Source organism: Barbatula barbatula (genome assembly GCF_947034865.1).
Source record: "Barbatula barbatula genome assembly, chromosome: 2".
NCBI lineage: Eukaryota > Metazoa > Chordata > Actinopteri > Cypriniformes > Nemacheilidae > Barbatula > Barbatula barbatula.
The window spans coordinates 13,792,094-13,804,447 of record NC_136767.1 but is presented as its reverse complement, the minus strand read 5'-3'; the positions used below and the strand labels follow the sequence as shown (position 1 = coordinate 13,804,447).

At 39.5% G+C, this 12,354-nt stretch overlaps 1 protein-coding gene across 7 annotated transcripts in view; it reads right to left on the bottom strand.

Annotated features, from left to right (window-relative positions):
* ncor1 (nuclear receptor corepressor 1) overlaps window positions 1–12,354 on the bottom strand; it is a 70,146-nt gene that overhangs the window by 13,201 nt on the left and 44,591 nt on the right. For 6 of the 7 annotated variants that reach the window (XM_079484424.1, XM_079484427.1, XM_079484430.1 and 3 more), the window contains 6 exons: window positions 7,377–7,510; window positions 7,003–7,078; window positions 3,446–3,905; window positions 3,127–3,325; window positions 2,592–2,781; window positions 1,173–1,337 (listed from right to left, as the gene is read on the bottom strand). In XM_079484424.1, coding sequence (XP_079340550.1) covers window positions 1,173–1,337; window positions 2,592–2,781; window positions 3,127–3,325; window positions 3,446–3,905; window positions 7,003–7,078; window positions 7,377–7,510 — 1,224 coding nt within the window. The remainder of the gene's footprint in view (window positions 1–1,172; window positions 1,338–2,591; window positions 2,782–3,126; window positions 3,326–3,445; window positions 3,906–7,002; window positions 7,079–7,376; window positions 7,511–12,354) is intronic. The other variant, XM_079484429.1, reaches the window with a different exon arrangement.

The window sequence follows — 12,354 nt, the reverse complement described above, 5'->3', positions numbered from 1 at the left end:
AACCTGATGACTATCAGCAAGCATTTAATCACAGATCAAACAAGAGCTATGCGGTTCTGCCAGAACATTTTGTTTGCTTAAATGTACATTTTCTTTCTTATCTGCCTGACAGAAACGGTCTGTGTTTGTCTCCATGCGAGCGGTTTCCAGGTAGTAAATGCAGAACTGATAAGGGAGTCACATGTGCCCAACCTTGTGAAGCGACAAGGTTTCCATCAGGAAGAAACTCAGTGACCGGACTAATAAAAGCCATGTTACTTATAAAGAGACATGCGGGAAAGCTCCGGTCAAATAAGTAATGTTGCCTGGTTCTTTATCAGCTGACCAGTCAAGTGCTCTCATACTCTAAATGAACTAGTGTAGAGTCCATCGCAAGACTTGTTTTTCGTCACCTGGGACACAAGGCATAAAAATGTCATACAAAGAATAATTTGGTTTGGAGTGGTTTCCAAATACATACACAGATGAGTCTCACTTTCTTTAATGCAACGCAAAGTTCCTCATTTATTCACCCGCATGTCATTTCAAACCTCTATGACATTCTTCTGCACAACACAAAAGATGATAAAAAGAAGAATGTTGGTAACCAAACAACAGTGGTACCCATTGGTTTTGTGTCTGTACAATAGAAGTGAATGGATGCCGTCGCTGTTCAGTTACCAACATTCTTCAAAATATATACAGTTTTGTTCTGCAGCACAAAGAAAGTCATAGAGAGGGTAGGAAAATGATGATCAGAATTTTTGGGTGAACTATTGCTTTAAGAGTTCAGCATAGAAGTTTTCCATCCTCAGGTCTTGTGAGAGAAAGTCTTCCGGCCTCACGCAGAAGCTCATACCATTACCATAGCAACAAATGGAGATCCACGGCTAATTGACCATACTGTGATTGTGCAAGTGATCTGTATTAGACAGCATCGAGGCAATCCTAAACATTGTATTAAAAACCATTATAACAGATGCTATTGTATATAGAAAAACACATCCAGTTTGAGGCTCAAATGAGAGCGATGACCACCTGAAGCATTCAGTCATTACTTATCATTACTTACTCATCTACAATGAATGATAAAGGAGAGCTATTAGACATAGTATTTAGGAAAACGACTGCAGGTTTGCCCTAACTAACCTTAGTATAAACCGGTGAACAGGGCACATGTGAAAGCTGCTTACCCGGAGGCACACTGTAGCGGTTGGGGTTACTGGTATCAGGCTGGGGTGAAGCTTTGCTGGACTCCCGAGGAGAGAGTCTATACGGAGAGCCAGGTCTGACAGCTGCACCATGATAATCTTGTTCAATCAACTTCAGGTCAAACGGCATGTAAGCAAACAGCTTACCTGCGGACAAACAGAGAGCAAGATCAGATACTTTGAGACAACAAACCGGGCACGGAGAAGTGCACACATACACAGCAGGAATTTTTCAACCGAATAAAAAAAAATCAACAATCAATTCATTTTAACAATCTCTATGGCAACACAAAGAAATGCAAAAATGCCATGTGATGATCTCAAAACAGCTCTGTGAATATCTAACCCAAACCGCATTCATGTCACGTCATGAACTAATCAAACATATATATGCAGAAAGATGAATTCAGTGCTACACTGTAACCGTGGCAAACAAAGCTGCAATACAAGTGAAATGTCCGAGAAGGTTTTGAGAGGTACAATCTGCTCTTCTGTAAAGAAGAGGTCAAGCAAAACTTGATGTCTCTAATGGATATCAGTACAAGAGAATGACCCAATGTTCCTTTTGGTTCGCTGCTTCTGTCTGGCTCTATAAAAAACAAGCACTGCGATTCTTAGCTGGGAAGAGCAAAGTCGACGGTTTTAATGTCTCTCTCTTTTTCGACACCCTTCAGAAATCTGGTTTAATGCCCATTAGAAGGGTTAGAGAGGGAGGAAAAAGCCAAATGGCTGTCTTTTCTCAATCCTCCAAGTGTATAAAAGTGAGAAAGAGAGAGAGGGGAGATGGTAAGAGCATTGGAGGATGGGACAAAAGGACATTGCAATTTAGAGGGTCATGAAGTTTCAGTTAATAATTCTGACAAAAAACGGAACCAAACAATTCAATTGTTTTTTATGTTCATATAATAATTTTCCATAAGATATTTGCAGACTGGCATCACACAAAATGCACAGAAACATCTTATAAATATTACAAAATATTTTTACACTGCTTGCTTTTTCGAAACAAAGTCAACCTTAATTGTATAACTTTATTAACAAGTATAAAACAAAGTGAACACAGAACAGGTTGCATATACAAAGTACATACTAACAAGGACAGGGAAAACCTGTAATATGTCAATTTAAATTAATTTCAATATGTGATTAAATTGAGTATTAGCAGATGACTAATCGATATAGTAAATACAAATGACAATGTATTAGTTTAGCAGCAGAGCATCTGCTTGTCTTCACGTGAGTCTGTATCTGTCTGTTCTAGAAGTGATTCTGTTACCTCACATTTTATAGTTCAACATTCTCCTAAGGGACCTGCTCTTCTGTTCATGAATTTCTCAAACAAAAAGTGACAGACAAAGGAAAGGGAAAAATGTCTGAGAACTCTCACAATCTCTGACTCACCTTCTCTGTCCAGCACAGCAGGACTGTGGGACGTGACTCTGGGTCTGCGGTCCGGTTCGTTCTGGTCCAGTCTCTGCGTGTCCTCCTGATGCGCGGACTCGTGCACAGCTTTGATTTGGTGCTGAAACATGGCAAAACCGCTCAACGGAGCCCCGACAGGAACGCCACTGTGACCAAACTGAGCTGAAACCTAAAACATCGTTTGAAAAGAGGTGCAGATTGAATAGTTGGCCTATTTGTCCATCTAATGTAATGGAGTAAAATCAAATTTACACTTTTATATATAATATACATGTTCAAATCTGAACAGCCAATCAGGGCCTCAGTTTGAGTGGAGAGTCAATCTATTTCACAGCCACACCAAAATTGCCACAACAGCCTCCGAACAAAGCTCCCAAACTAAACAAACTTTCACTCTTCATGTTTAACACCACGATTTCACGTGGAAAATCAATTGACATCTGCTGACTCTTTTGCTGACTGCCGCAGAATCGAATCACAGCATATGATCTGCGGAGGTGGAGGCGGGACTCACGTGGCGGGGTGGCTGGGCCCTGTTTCTGTCCACAGAGGCATAGCTGAATGATAAGTGGGGGTAGGGGCTGTGGGGACTGACCATGGTAGGAATGGTGGCGGCCCGCTGCTGCAACTGCTGCATGTTGAGCATTTTGGCTGAGGACACAACCACTGAGCTCGAAGTGCCAAGCAAAGACGGCTTCTCAAGAGAGAAAAGTCTGGAAGTGGAAAGACGGGACGACAAAACAAATCAATATAACTGTTCACATTCATATATTTCACATTTCCCGAGCTTTGAATGAACCATTCAAATTTGAAATGAATATGTGATTTCTCACCTCTGTCGCTCAGGTTCAGCCTCCACGTCCTCATCTGCACTGCAGGTAGCGCTGGAGTCATTATCGGAATGGTGCTGCTCTTCCTGTTTCTCCTCTTTATCCTTAATCTCCGGCTCGGTCTTCACCTGCACCTGTCCTCTTTCCGCTGGAGCCATCATCTCCTCATCCAACGGTTCGCTCTTTGGATGGATCGGAGTTTCGTACGCCATCCGCGCCCGGTCTTCCTGAAGCAGCCCATCTCCCGCTCCTCCTTCCGGACTCTTCTCCACCTTGACTCGCGTCTCACAGTACGGAGCTTCCTGGCCCTTGGTATCTACGGTGTGGCCTTTCATGGTAGCGGCGTCCTGTTCTGCAGTGCTGTCCGCAGCAGAGCTGGTAAGAGTTAGCGAGTCAGAAAATTTGGTGGGATCGGTTTGAGAGGGAGATGGTGCGCTCTCTGTGTCCGAACTATTATCCGGCCCTGAGGAAAGAGTAAGATTAAGATGAGATTTCATTTATCAACCCGAGTCATTATATCTTCAACCACTGCTACGGAAACACAAAGGCAGAGAAGCAGCAAACCCAAACAATCCTGCCATGACAACAGAGGTGGCATTTAAGGTCCTTGCGCATGGCATCATGTAATCAGGCTAATGCACTTCTGGACAGCGCCGTCATTTGGCTAAATGCTATCTCTCCACCTGACGGATCTTCCAGGGCCGCAGCAATCGCTACATATAAAACACATGCAAGCAACATTGCTTAAACCTCCATATCTGTATATCCAAGGCAGCACTGATTCCAAATCAGGACTTATTTGGATGTGCACAGGCATCAACAGGTTTACTATCACCAGAACGTCGGCAGCATAAGCGTACGCATCATTGCATGCGAACAAAAACTCATAATGCAATACACCTGCCTGCATCAGGTTCCAAACGGTGGAGCTGCCCATATCCAACAACTAGAAATCAACTATCCTTCTTTTTCTCTTACTATTCTGTCGGTCTTTCTCAGAGAGCAATGAAGGCTAACCCCCTTTGCTTCCGTAGTGCATCAGGCACTATTCCAAATAGCAGATGGGGAAAGGAGAGAGATTTGAGGAAAGGAAAGAGGGGAAAAGAAACGCATCAACCAATAGATAAGTAACCAAGCAAAGCAGACCTGGGCAGAAACCTTAAGGGTTCATTTTTCTTTTCAAAACTCATGTGAATATTCAAAGACCCATAATACAATAGGGCTGGGAATCACAGGATAGAGTGGGTGCAATTAAAACAAAAGGAGGACAGATCAGAGGTGAAGCAAGTAAACGGGCAAATTAAGGGAGGAGAAAGGGGGTATTGAGTAGTTGACCGATATGGGTTTGTCAATGGCCTTTGCCGATATTGAGAATGTGATATAAGGCTGATAAAAGAAATTTAATTATAGTAAATAAGAAACACAAAAACAATGTGTGAAACTTAATTAACATATACAGTATTTTGCTTAATATTTATGCAATATTCTCTTTATTTTACATCATTGCATGAGGTAACACTTCAATATTGACAATTAGTGCAGCTTTTTCACCGCTTCCTTAATCCAACAGAAGATTATAGATAAATAATAATAAATGTATCTATAATATAGATAAATCTGCCTCTGCAATATATCAATATATATTAATTGATCAGACATTCCAAGAGTACTGATATTTCTGGAACAGTTCCCTGTTTGCATCACTTCACTTGTCTGCGTTTTCGACTGGCGATTATGTCTGTGTTGCTCGGCAACACTCAACATTTCATTCTGCTTTGGCTTGTTTAGCTATCCATTTAGATAGAAAAACAAACAACAAAAGAATCTGTGTTGTGAGCCCCAAAATTACTTTAAGTTGGGGTTCAATGCGTTTCATGCATTCTGACTTCTTTACACTGTTAGATGAGCTGGATTGTCATGATAAACATGGGCATTTTTTCTGTACCCGATACAATTCGTCAGGGTTTATACACATTTTAGAAAGTTTTTTTCAAGTTTGGACCTCCCTAACATAACAGGCCTAGAGGAATTCTTTTTATGGGCATTTCTCCTAGAACAGAGCAAAAGAAAGGGCACGCCCATCAATGTGCATAATTCAGGTTATGGAAGGCATAGGCAGCGCTGCACAGGACTTGCTCAAGAAAAGATGTCATTTTGTTCTTAGACCACGTCACTCAAAAGGTGCGTTTTCGGTTGTGAGGGAAAGATAACCTTGTTCAGCTTTCCAAATAACCCAGCGTTAAGGGAACAGTGGATGGAGTTTGTTATTTTTGGGCAGAAACAGAGTTGTGCAAGTTTGTTCCCATTTTTTTGGTGACGAATGTTTTATAAACAAGGCCATACAGGATTTACGGATTGTTTAAACTAAAATTTGCAGCGGCCCCCGGAGATAAAGGATCCCGGTAATGAGTCAGAACAGGAGGCGTTGAAAGAAACTGCATGTGTTTTGTTGGCAATCGGTGTGTGAGTGCATATAATGTAAACACATTAGTGAATCAACAGTTATCCAGGGGTCTCCGGCAATAGATAATGTGCGTCCATTGTCCATTGATGCGCTTCCTTATCTTCTTATCTTCATAAAACCCAAAATGTTTCCAAATCTTAAAGGCATTATGTGAGTTTATTTAGCCTCCTGCTCTCACTTCCGCCTATAGGTACTTCAGAAGTACCACTTACTTTTAAATGGTCACATTTGATCAAATCTAGTCTTTTGTTCTATGTATTGATGCAGATTAGTTTTACATCTGCATAGCGATCCATTGATAAAAACTATTATTACCCACAGCTCTATACATGAATGAATAAATAGTTTTTATTTTTGGATGAACTTTGATGAACTATCCCTTTAACTGCATGTCAACAGAGCTAGTGATGCTGGTTAATTGGTACAACGGTAAACAAAATGCAGTTGAAAAGAAAAAAGTATAAAGAGGGCTCAGAATAGGGGCGATCACGACGGATCAAACGCATTGAAGCTCTTTATTTTCTGGGGGTTTTAAAGCCAGAGAACGCTTACATAAGAACCAGCCTGGCAGTCAGAATTAGTCCTTCTCAATATTCCCTCTTCATTCCAGTCTCGGCTTTGTGTTTCTGTCTTATTCACTCTCTACCTCTTCTCTTCATCCGTCTCTCCACAGCCCTCCCTGTTCTTCCCTCATTTGCTTCTGATTCTCACTCATTAAGAGAACAGACAGAAGTAGAGAGAGGATGTTGACCTCTGTGGCAGGGCTTTTGCTGTCAGATCTAATCAAACGCACTGCCGTCAGACAGGTCAGCACACTGCATTATACTGCCCTGCAAAGTGCAGTAACTACACATTTGGTCAAAATTAAGATAAAGTCTGAAATGGGCTTTGCAACATCTGTTGCGTCTTTCGAACTGCCTCCTGGTTACATTTTGTCCCATTTCAGAGAAACAAGAGTGTCTAAAATAAAATCCACGGCTTCACGGATCAGAGAGAAAGAAACTGGCAGTGGCTTTCAGAGTGCTTGGGTGCCCATTAGAGCTAATGTTGAAACCAGCCAGCTGTTTAAACAGAATATCACAAAGAGAAATCTCACCATCGCTCTCCTCGTCATCTTCTGGCATGGGGTCGTTCTGTGACGGGTCTCGATTTCCACGCAGCCGACCGGATCCCTGCACAAGACGACGTGAGAAGTACCAAAATCAAGAATCTGATATTTCGTGAGATGCACTCAAGTTAAAATGTATGTAAAAAGTTGTTTTACAGTGTACATGCACTGTATTTACACAACAAAACACAACTACATAGTTAAATACAGAAAGTACTTATTACATACAAGCAGAACAAGACTATAAAATAAAGTGTTACAGATAAGTCCCACAAGATGAAAAATATGTTTTTAGCACAGGAGATTAACAACATTCAGACATCTTTTGTAAATGTAATGTTGAAATGAAACTATATCTGTACCTTGTGTTGCTGCAGTAGATTGTCTAGGTTGTGTCGTCTCTTATAATTAAAGTAGAAGTTCTTACACTGAGCTTCACTCTTGGAGCCCACCATCTTAGCGATGGCTGACCAGTTCCTACCATGTTCAACAAGACCTATTACGTAGACAAAGAGAAAACATAGAGAGAGCTATTAGAGATTAAAGAAAATATCAGCAACCACAGTTAAAATAACTTGACAAATATTACTGGGAAATCTTTATAAAATCTTGGTTTTCAAGATGTCACACACATTTTTTTTAAATACTTGAATTTACGAAGGTCTAACATGTTTCACTTTAACCTTAATTTCCACCTTTTTTCAACGTCTTTACCGTAACGGTGTAAACATGTCAATACCATAGCCTGTTTTTCTGAAAAGAAAAGCGAATCCATGATGCTTAATCGTATAATAATTAGACATTAATGAAACATATTTTTATAGAAAACGATAAACGTAACTTCTTAAACATGCAAAACAACCTGTATTGGTTATGATCATCAATATTGTTTTGTACACAGTACAACACGGGATTATTCAGCTTTTAACAAGAGAAATATGAGAAATGTGAAACGTGTAAACCTGGTAGCCATGTAGCCTGGTAGTGATATTTGTTCTCTTACAACACACCGAAGAAGGCATTAGCTGAATCGTTTGTGTCTTTGGTTACTTTGACAGAAAGTAATTGACTCAAAGGCCTACTTTGCAACTAGGCAATTTCAGCTGAGAGAATCTGTTACCACAGTTAGTTTACATTGTAACTAATGCTCCATAAGCATGAACCTTGCCCTGTCCTCAACCTGTGACATCTGCTATCTCCATTTAATTGATGGCATGTCATCTTATTCAGCCAACCCAAGGTTACATTAGCCCTTAACTGCTCAAAGCTTCTAGACGTCCAACTCAGAACCAGGGCTCCAGACTTACTTTTTTTACAAGTAGCACTGCAGCCCCGACCGAAGATTTTAGGGGGCACACCTTAAATGACCTTTTTTATCATTATCAGTAATGATCAGGGAGAAATGTGAACAATTGCATTTCAGGTTAATTTATGACAGGAGATTTGAAAAGAGGCAGAGTCTACAGAGGAGCTTTGTTATTGATTTGTGGTAAATAGAGAGACTGTAATCTGAATTTATTTGTATCAACAGAAATTGCGCTAGCCAAAAGGTATATATTTAATTGTTGACAGTGTAACACATTAAAGCAAAATGAAAGACCTCTTGTAATGTTCTCACTATGATGATATTGTGTATTAAGGACACTTCTCCTCATGTTCACACAACACATGTAAACATAACGATAAAAAAAACTTGTTTGCTGTGAAAGGATTTGAAATGATCTAGCGCTTTCTCAAGTAATCCACTGATAAATTACGTTTCCTGAACTCCTCTGCGGTTAGTTTAGTTTTAAACGTCTCATTTAGCAAACCAATCGTCCTCGGTCTGTACAGATATCTGTAACAGCAAACAGCGAGTCGTAGTAATGCGCTCACGTTGTGTGTGTAAACTTGTCAATGACGACACAGATTGTGCGCTTCAGCGGGAAACATCAGTGACACGTGAGTGACCCGGGCACTGGCACGCAGTAGACTATCACACAAAGCCTGCACTTGTGGCGGGCTCGTGTTCTACTAGTCTTTCCACATGAAATAACAACTAGAAGAAATTCCAAATTTGCAGGTCGCACAGACTGCATTTTTTACAAGTACTCGCGTGGTCTCGAAAACTGGTCGCATTCTAGTCGCAGTCTGGCGCCCTGAGAAAAAAATGTCAATGAGATTTTAAAGTTCACATTAGCAGCCTTTCCAAATGCTAAAATGACAACAGAGTGATATCTTATTCTGAAAGTGACTACAGGTCATCAATCAGAGATGTGCTGAAAGGCTAGCCACAACTAAAAGAATGGGGCATAATGACAGTGGGTATGTGGTGGAGTGAATGGATTAACGGCAGAAAACATTACAGTCCATCTGGAGTTAAAGCAGTTCAGGTCTATGTAAAGTGGTTCTCGTGTTCTCCTGTCCTTGTGTGGCAGAGTCAAACCTGGATTATGTTTGATGGTCCGAGGGACTAAAAGTGACTTCATCTCTGCACTTGCAACTCTCGAAACCACAGCCATGAGGCTTCACACATCACAATTTTCATCAGGAGCCGTAAGGCTTTAATCCTATTGCCCAGTTTTGAGTGAAGTTTTGCTGAGCAGATGCACAAGCATACTACATACTTTCAGGCAAAGAACTGAAGAAGTAAAATACAAGTCGAACAGTGTTTAGAACCACATACACTCCGCCAGTCAGATACCAGATCTAATGTGTTGATGTTTCCTCTACATATTGTATGACTACCTTTATTTTGAAAGGTAAATGTCAGGCTTATAAGTCTCTTTCAACTTTGTTCAGCTGATATTTTCTCCTCACTGGCACCTGTTGTTTTGGAGAACAATGCAATGGGGAGTATAAATGCCTCTGCATTGGTTTACACTTGAAATAAAGCATAAACAAGGCTCGCATTCTTCAAACAATTACTGAAGAACAGTGTGGTGTTGTCGATCTGATGCTTTGAAAAAATCTTAATTCTTGATTATACTGTTTTTTATTATGAGGTTCTATCTGCGGTCTGAGTCGTTTTGAGATAAATCAGCGTATAGTAATGTGTACAAAATGACTTATTTCATATTTTAGAATGCCTTTCTTCTTTGTATCGATGTTTTAGCCACAGAAGATGGGATGGATCAAATTACTTTTTAGAGAAGAGTATGGCTGAAAAAACATAGTAATGTTTATTGTTGTAATGAAGACTCTTGACATTGTTGACTACTTGGCATTAACTGCATTATCAGAGTCTATGGAAACACAGGTATTAGGAAGCTAGCGCTGCTGGCTAGTGATGTGTCTATAAATAGAAAAAATAATCTCCTCAACAAAACCTAAAACAAAACAAAAAATACTGTGATTTGAGCTGCTCTCGTTGACAAGAGTATCAATAAAACAGTCAACAAAGAAAGCCGATCCTGATTGGTCCTATTGTGTGCATTCAAAGTGAGAGAGAACCTTATAGCACCAAATTATAATTTGATTTTGTAGATGGGACCTTTTTCTTTTCTTAAAAAAAGTCCCAAAAATGCACACTTAACTTATTAACATAATGCAATGTTTTTTTTTGTCACATAATAAGAATTATTGACCAAAATGTCAGATAGAACCTTATAATTCTAAGGTAACGATATAGTGGCCATCACAACAATCAGCTAAATCAAAGTTGATTAGTGACAGTAAGATACTAAATTATTGTACTGCACATACATATATACATTAATTCTCAATATAAGAATGCAATATATATATTTTTAGCTACAGACTCTGGTGACTGTGTTGTCCTTGTGCTTCTTAATTTAACTGCTGCATTTGATACAGTGGACCATGAAATCCGTATTTTTCGTTTGGAGCAGTGGGCATCAAGGGCATAGCGCTCGAATGGTATAGGTCCTTTTTGACAGATCAAACTTTTTGTGTTAGCTGTGGCGACTCAGTGTCTTCCTCTGCTCCTCTCTCTTGTGGGGTGCCTCAAGGCTCAATGATAGGTACTTTTCTCTTCTCTCTTTATTTGCTTTCGCTTGGATCAATAATTAAGCATGGCTTGTCTTTTCACTGTTAGGCAGATTTGTGTGCCTCTAAAAAAAGTGACACTGTTCGATCACTTTTCGACTGTCTCGATGATGTAAAAGGCCTGGATGGCTCTTAATTTTCTAAGTTTTAACGGAAAAAAAAGACGGAAGTTGATTTAAGTTCCCTGGCTCACTACATCAAGCCAACCATCACAAGGTTGGAGTTCATTTTGATTCCCAAGTTAAAGTTCAAAAGCGAGATCAACGCAGTTGTTAAATCAAGCTTTTTCCAACTAAGCCAGCTTCTTTTAAGAGATCTACTTGAGACAGTTATCCACGCCTTCGTTACCACTCAGCTGGATTACTGTAATGCGTTGTATGCAGGTGTTAGTGGGTCTTTAATAATGCAGTGCATCTTTTAACTGGAACTCGGAAATACAAGCACATCTATCCCATTTTAGCCTCACTTCATTGGCTGACTGTACACTATAGGATAAATGTTTTAACTATTTTATTTGTTTTTAAAGCCCGAAAAGGTCTTGCCCCACTCTACATTTCTGAGCAGCTACATCCTCATATGCCTACACATTCTCTCAGGTCAGCTAATAAACGGTTAGAGTGTGTCTAAACTACAACATATGCAGAGTGGGGGCCATACCTTTGCTATGGCAGCTCCTAAATTGTGGAACGATTTGCCACCATCGATTTTGTTCAAATCACTTTTGAAAATTCATCTCTTCTCCTTGGCTTTAAAACTATAATAATGTCAACATCAGGTTTTAAGTGTATGTGATGTATTTATATCTCATGTTTGTATACATATTTATTCATTTTTCTGCACAGCACTGGACACTTTGGTCCACTTAAGTGGTTGTAAAGTGCTTTATTACTGAAAATCACTACTGAGAATAATGGGAATCAAAAACTGAAAAAGGCAAGTTCAGACAAATGACAATCTTTTCATGGGAAAAAAAAGATTGCCCATCCATATCCATTAGGGATTAAACGATTCATTCAGCTGTGATGTGATTCACAATACTGATCTCACGATAGGATTTATTCACAAATTTTTGTTGAGACAAATTAGAAATTAACTGCCGCCCTTGTATTGTTTCTCAAATGCTGCACATTTCTTTTTAAAACAAAAAATACATACATATATCAAATAATAAAACTAAACTGCAATTTTAAAACAAATTCCAAATCAAATAAAAAAGAATACAAGTCTCTTTAATGTAAACAAATCATTAATTTGTCTACATTTAAGAAATATCAGCATAAACATATCGGCCTCAGCTGTTTAAAAAAAGTATTGCCATTCATTTAACATCTTAACAGACTTGCATCTCTACAT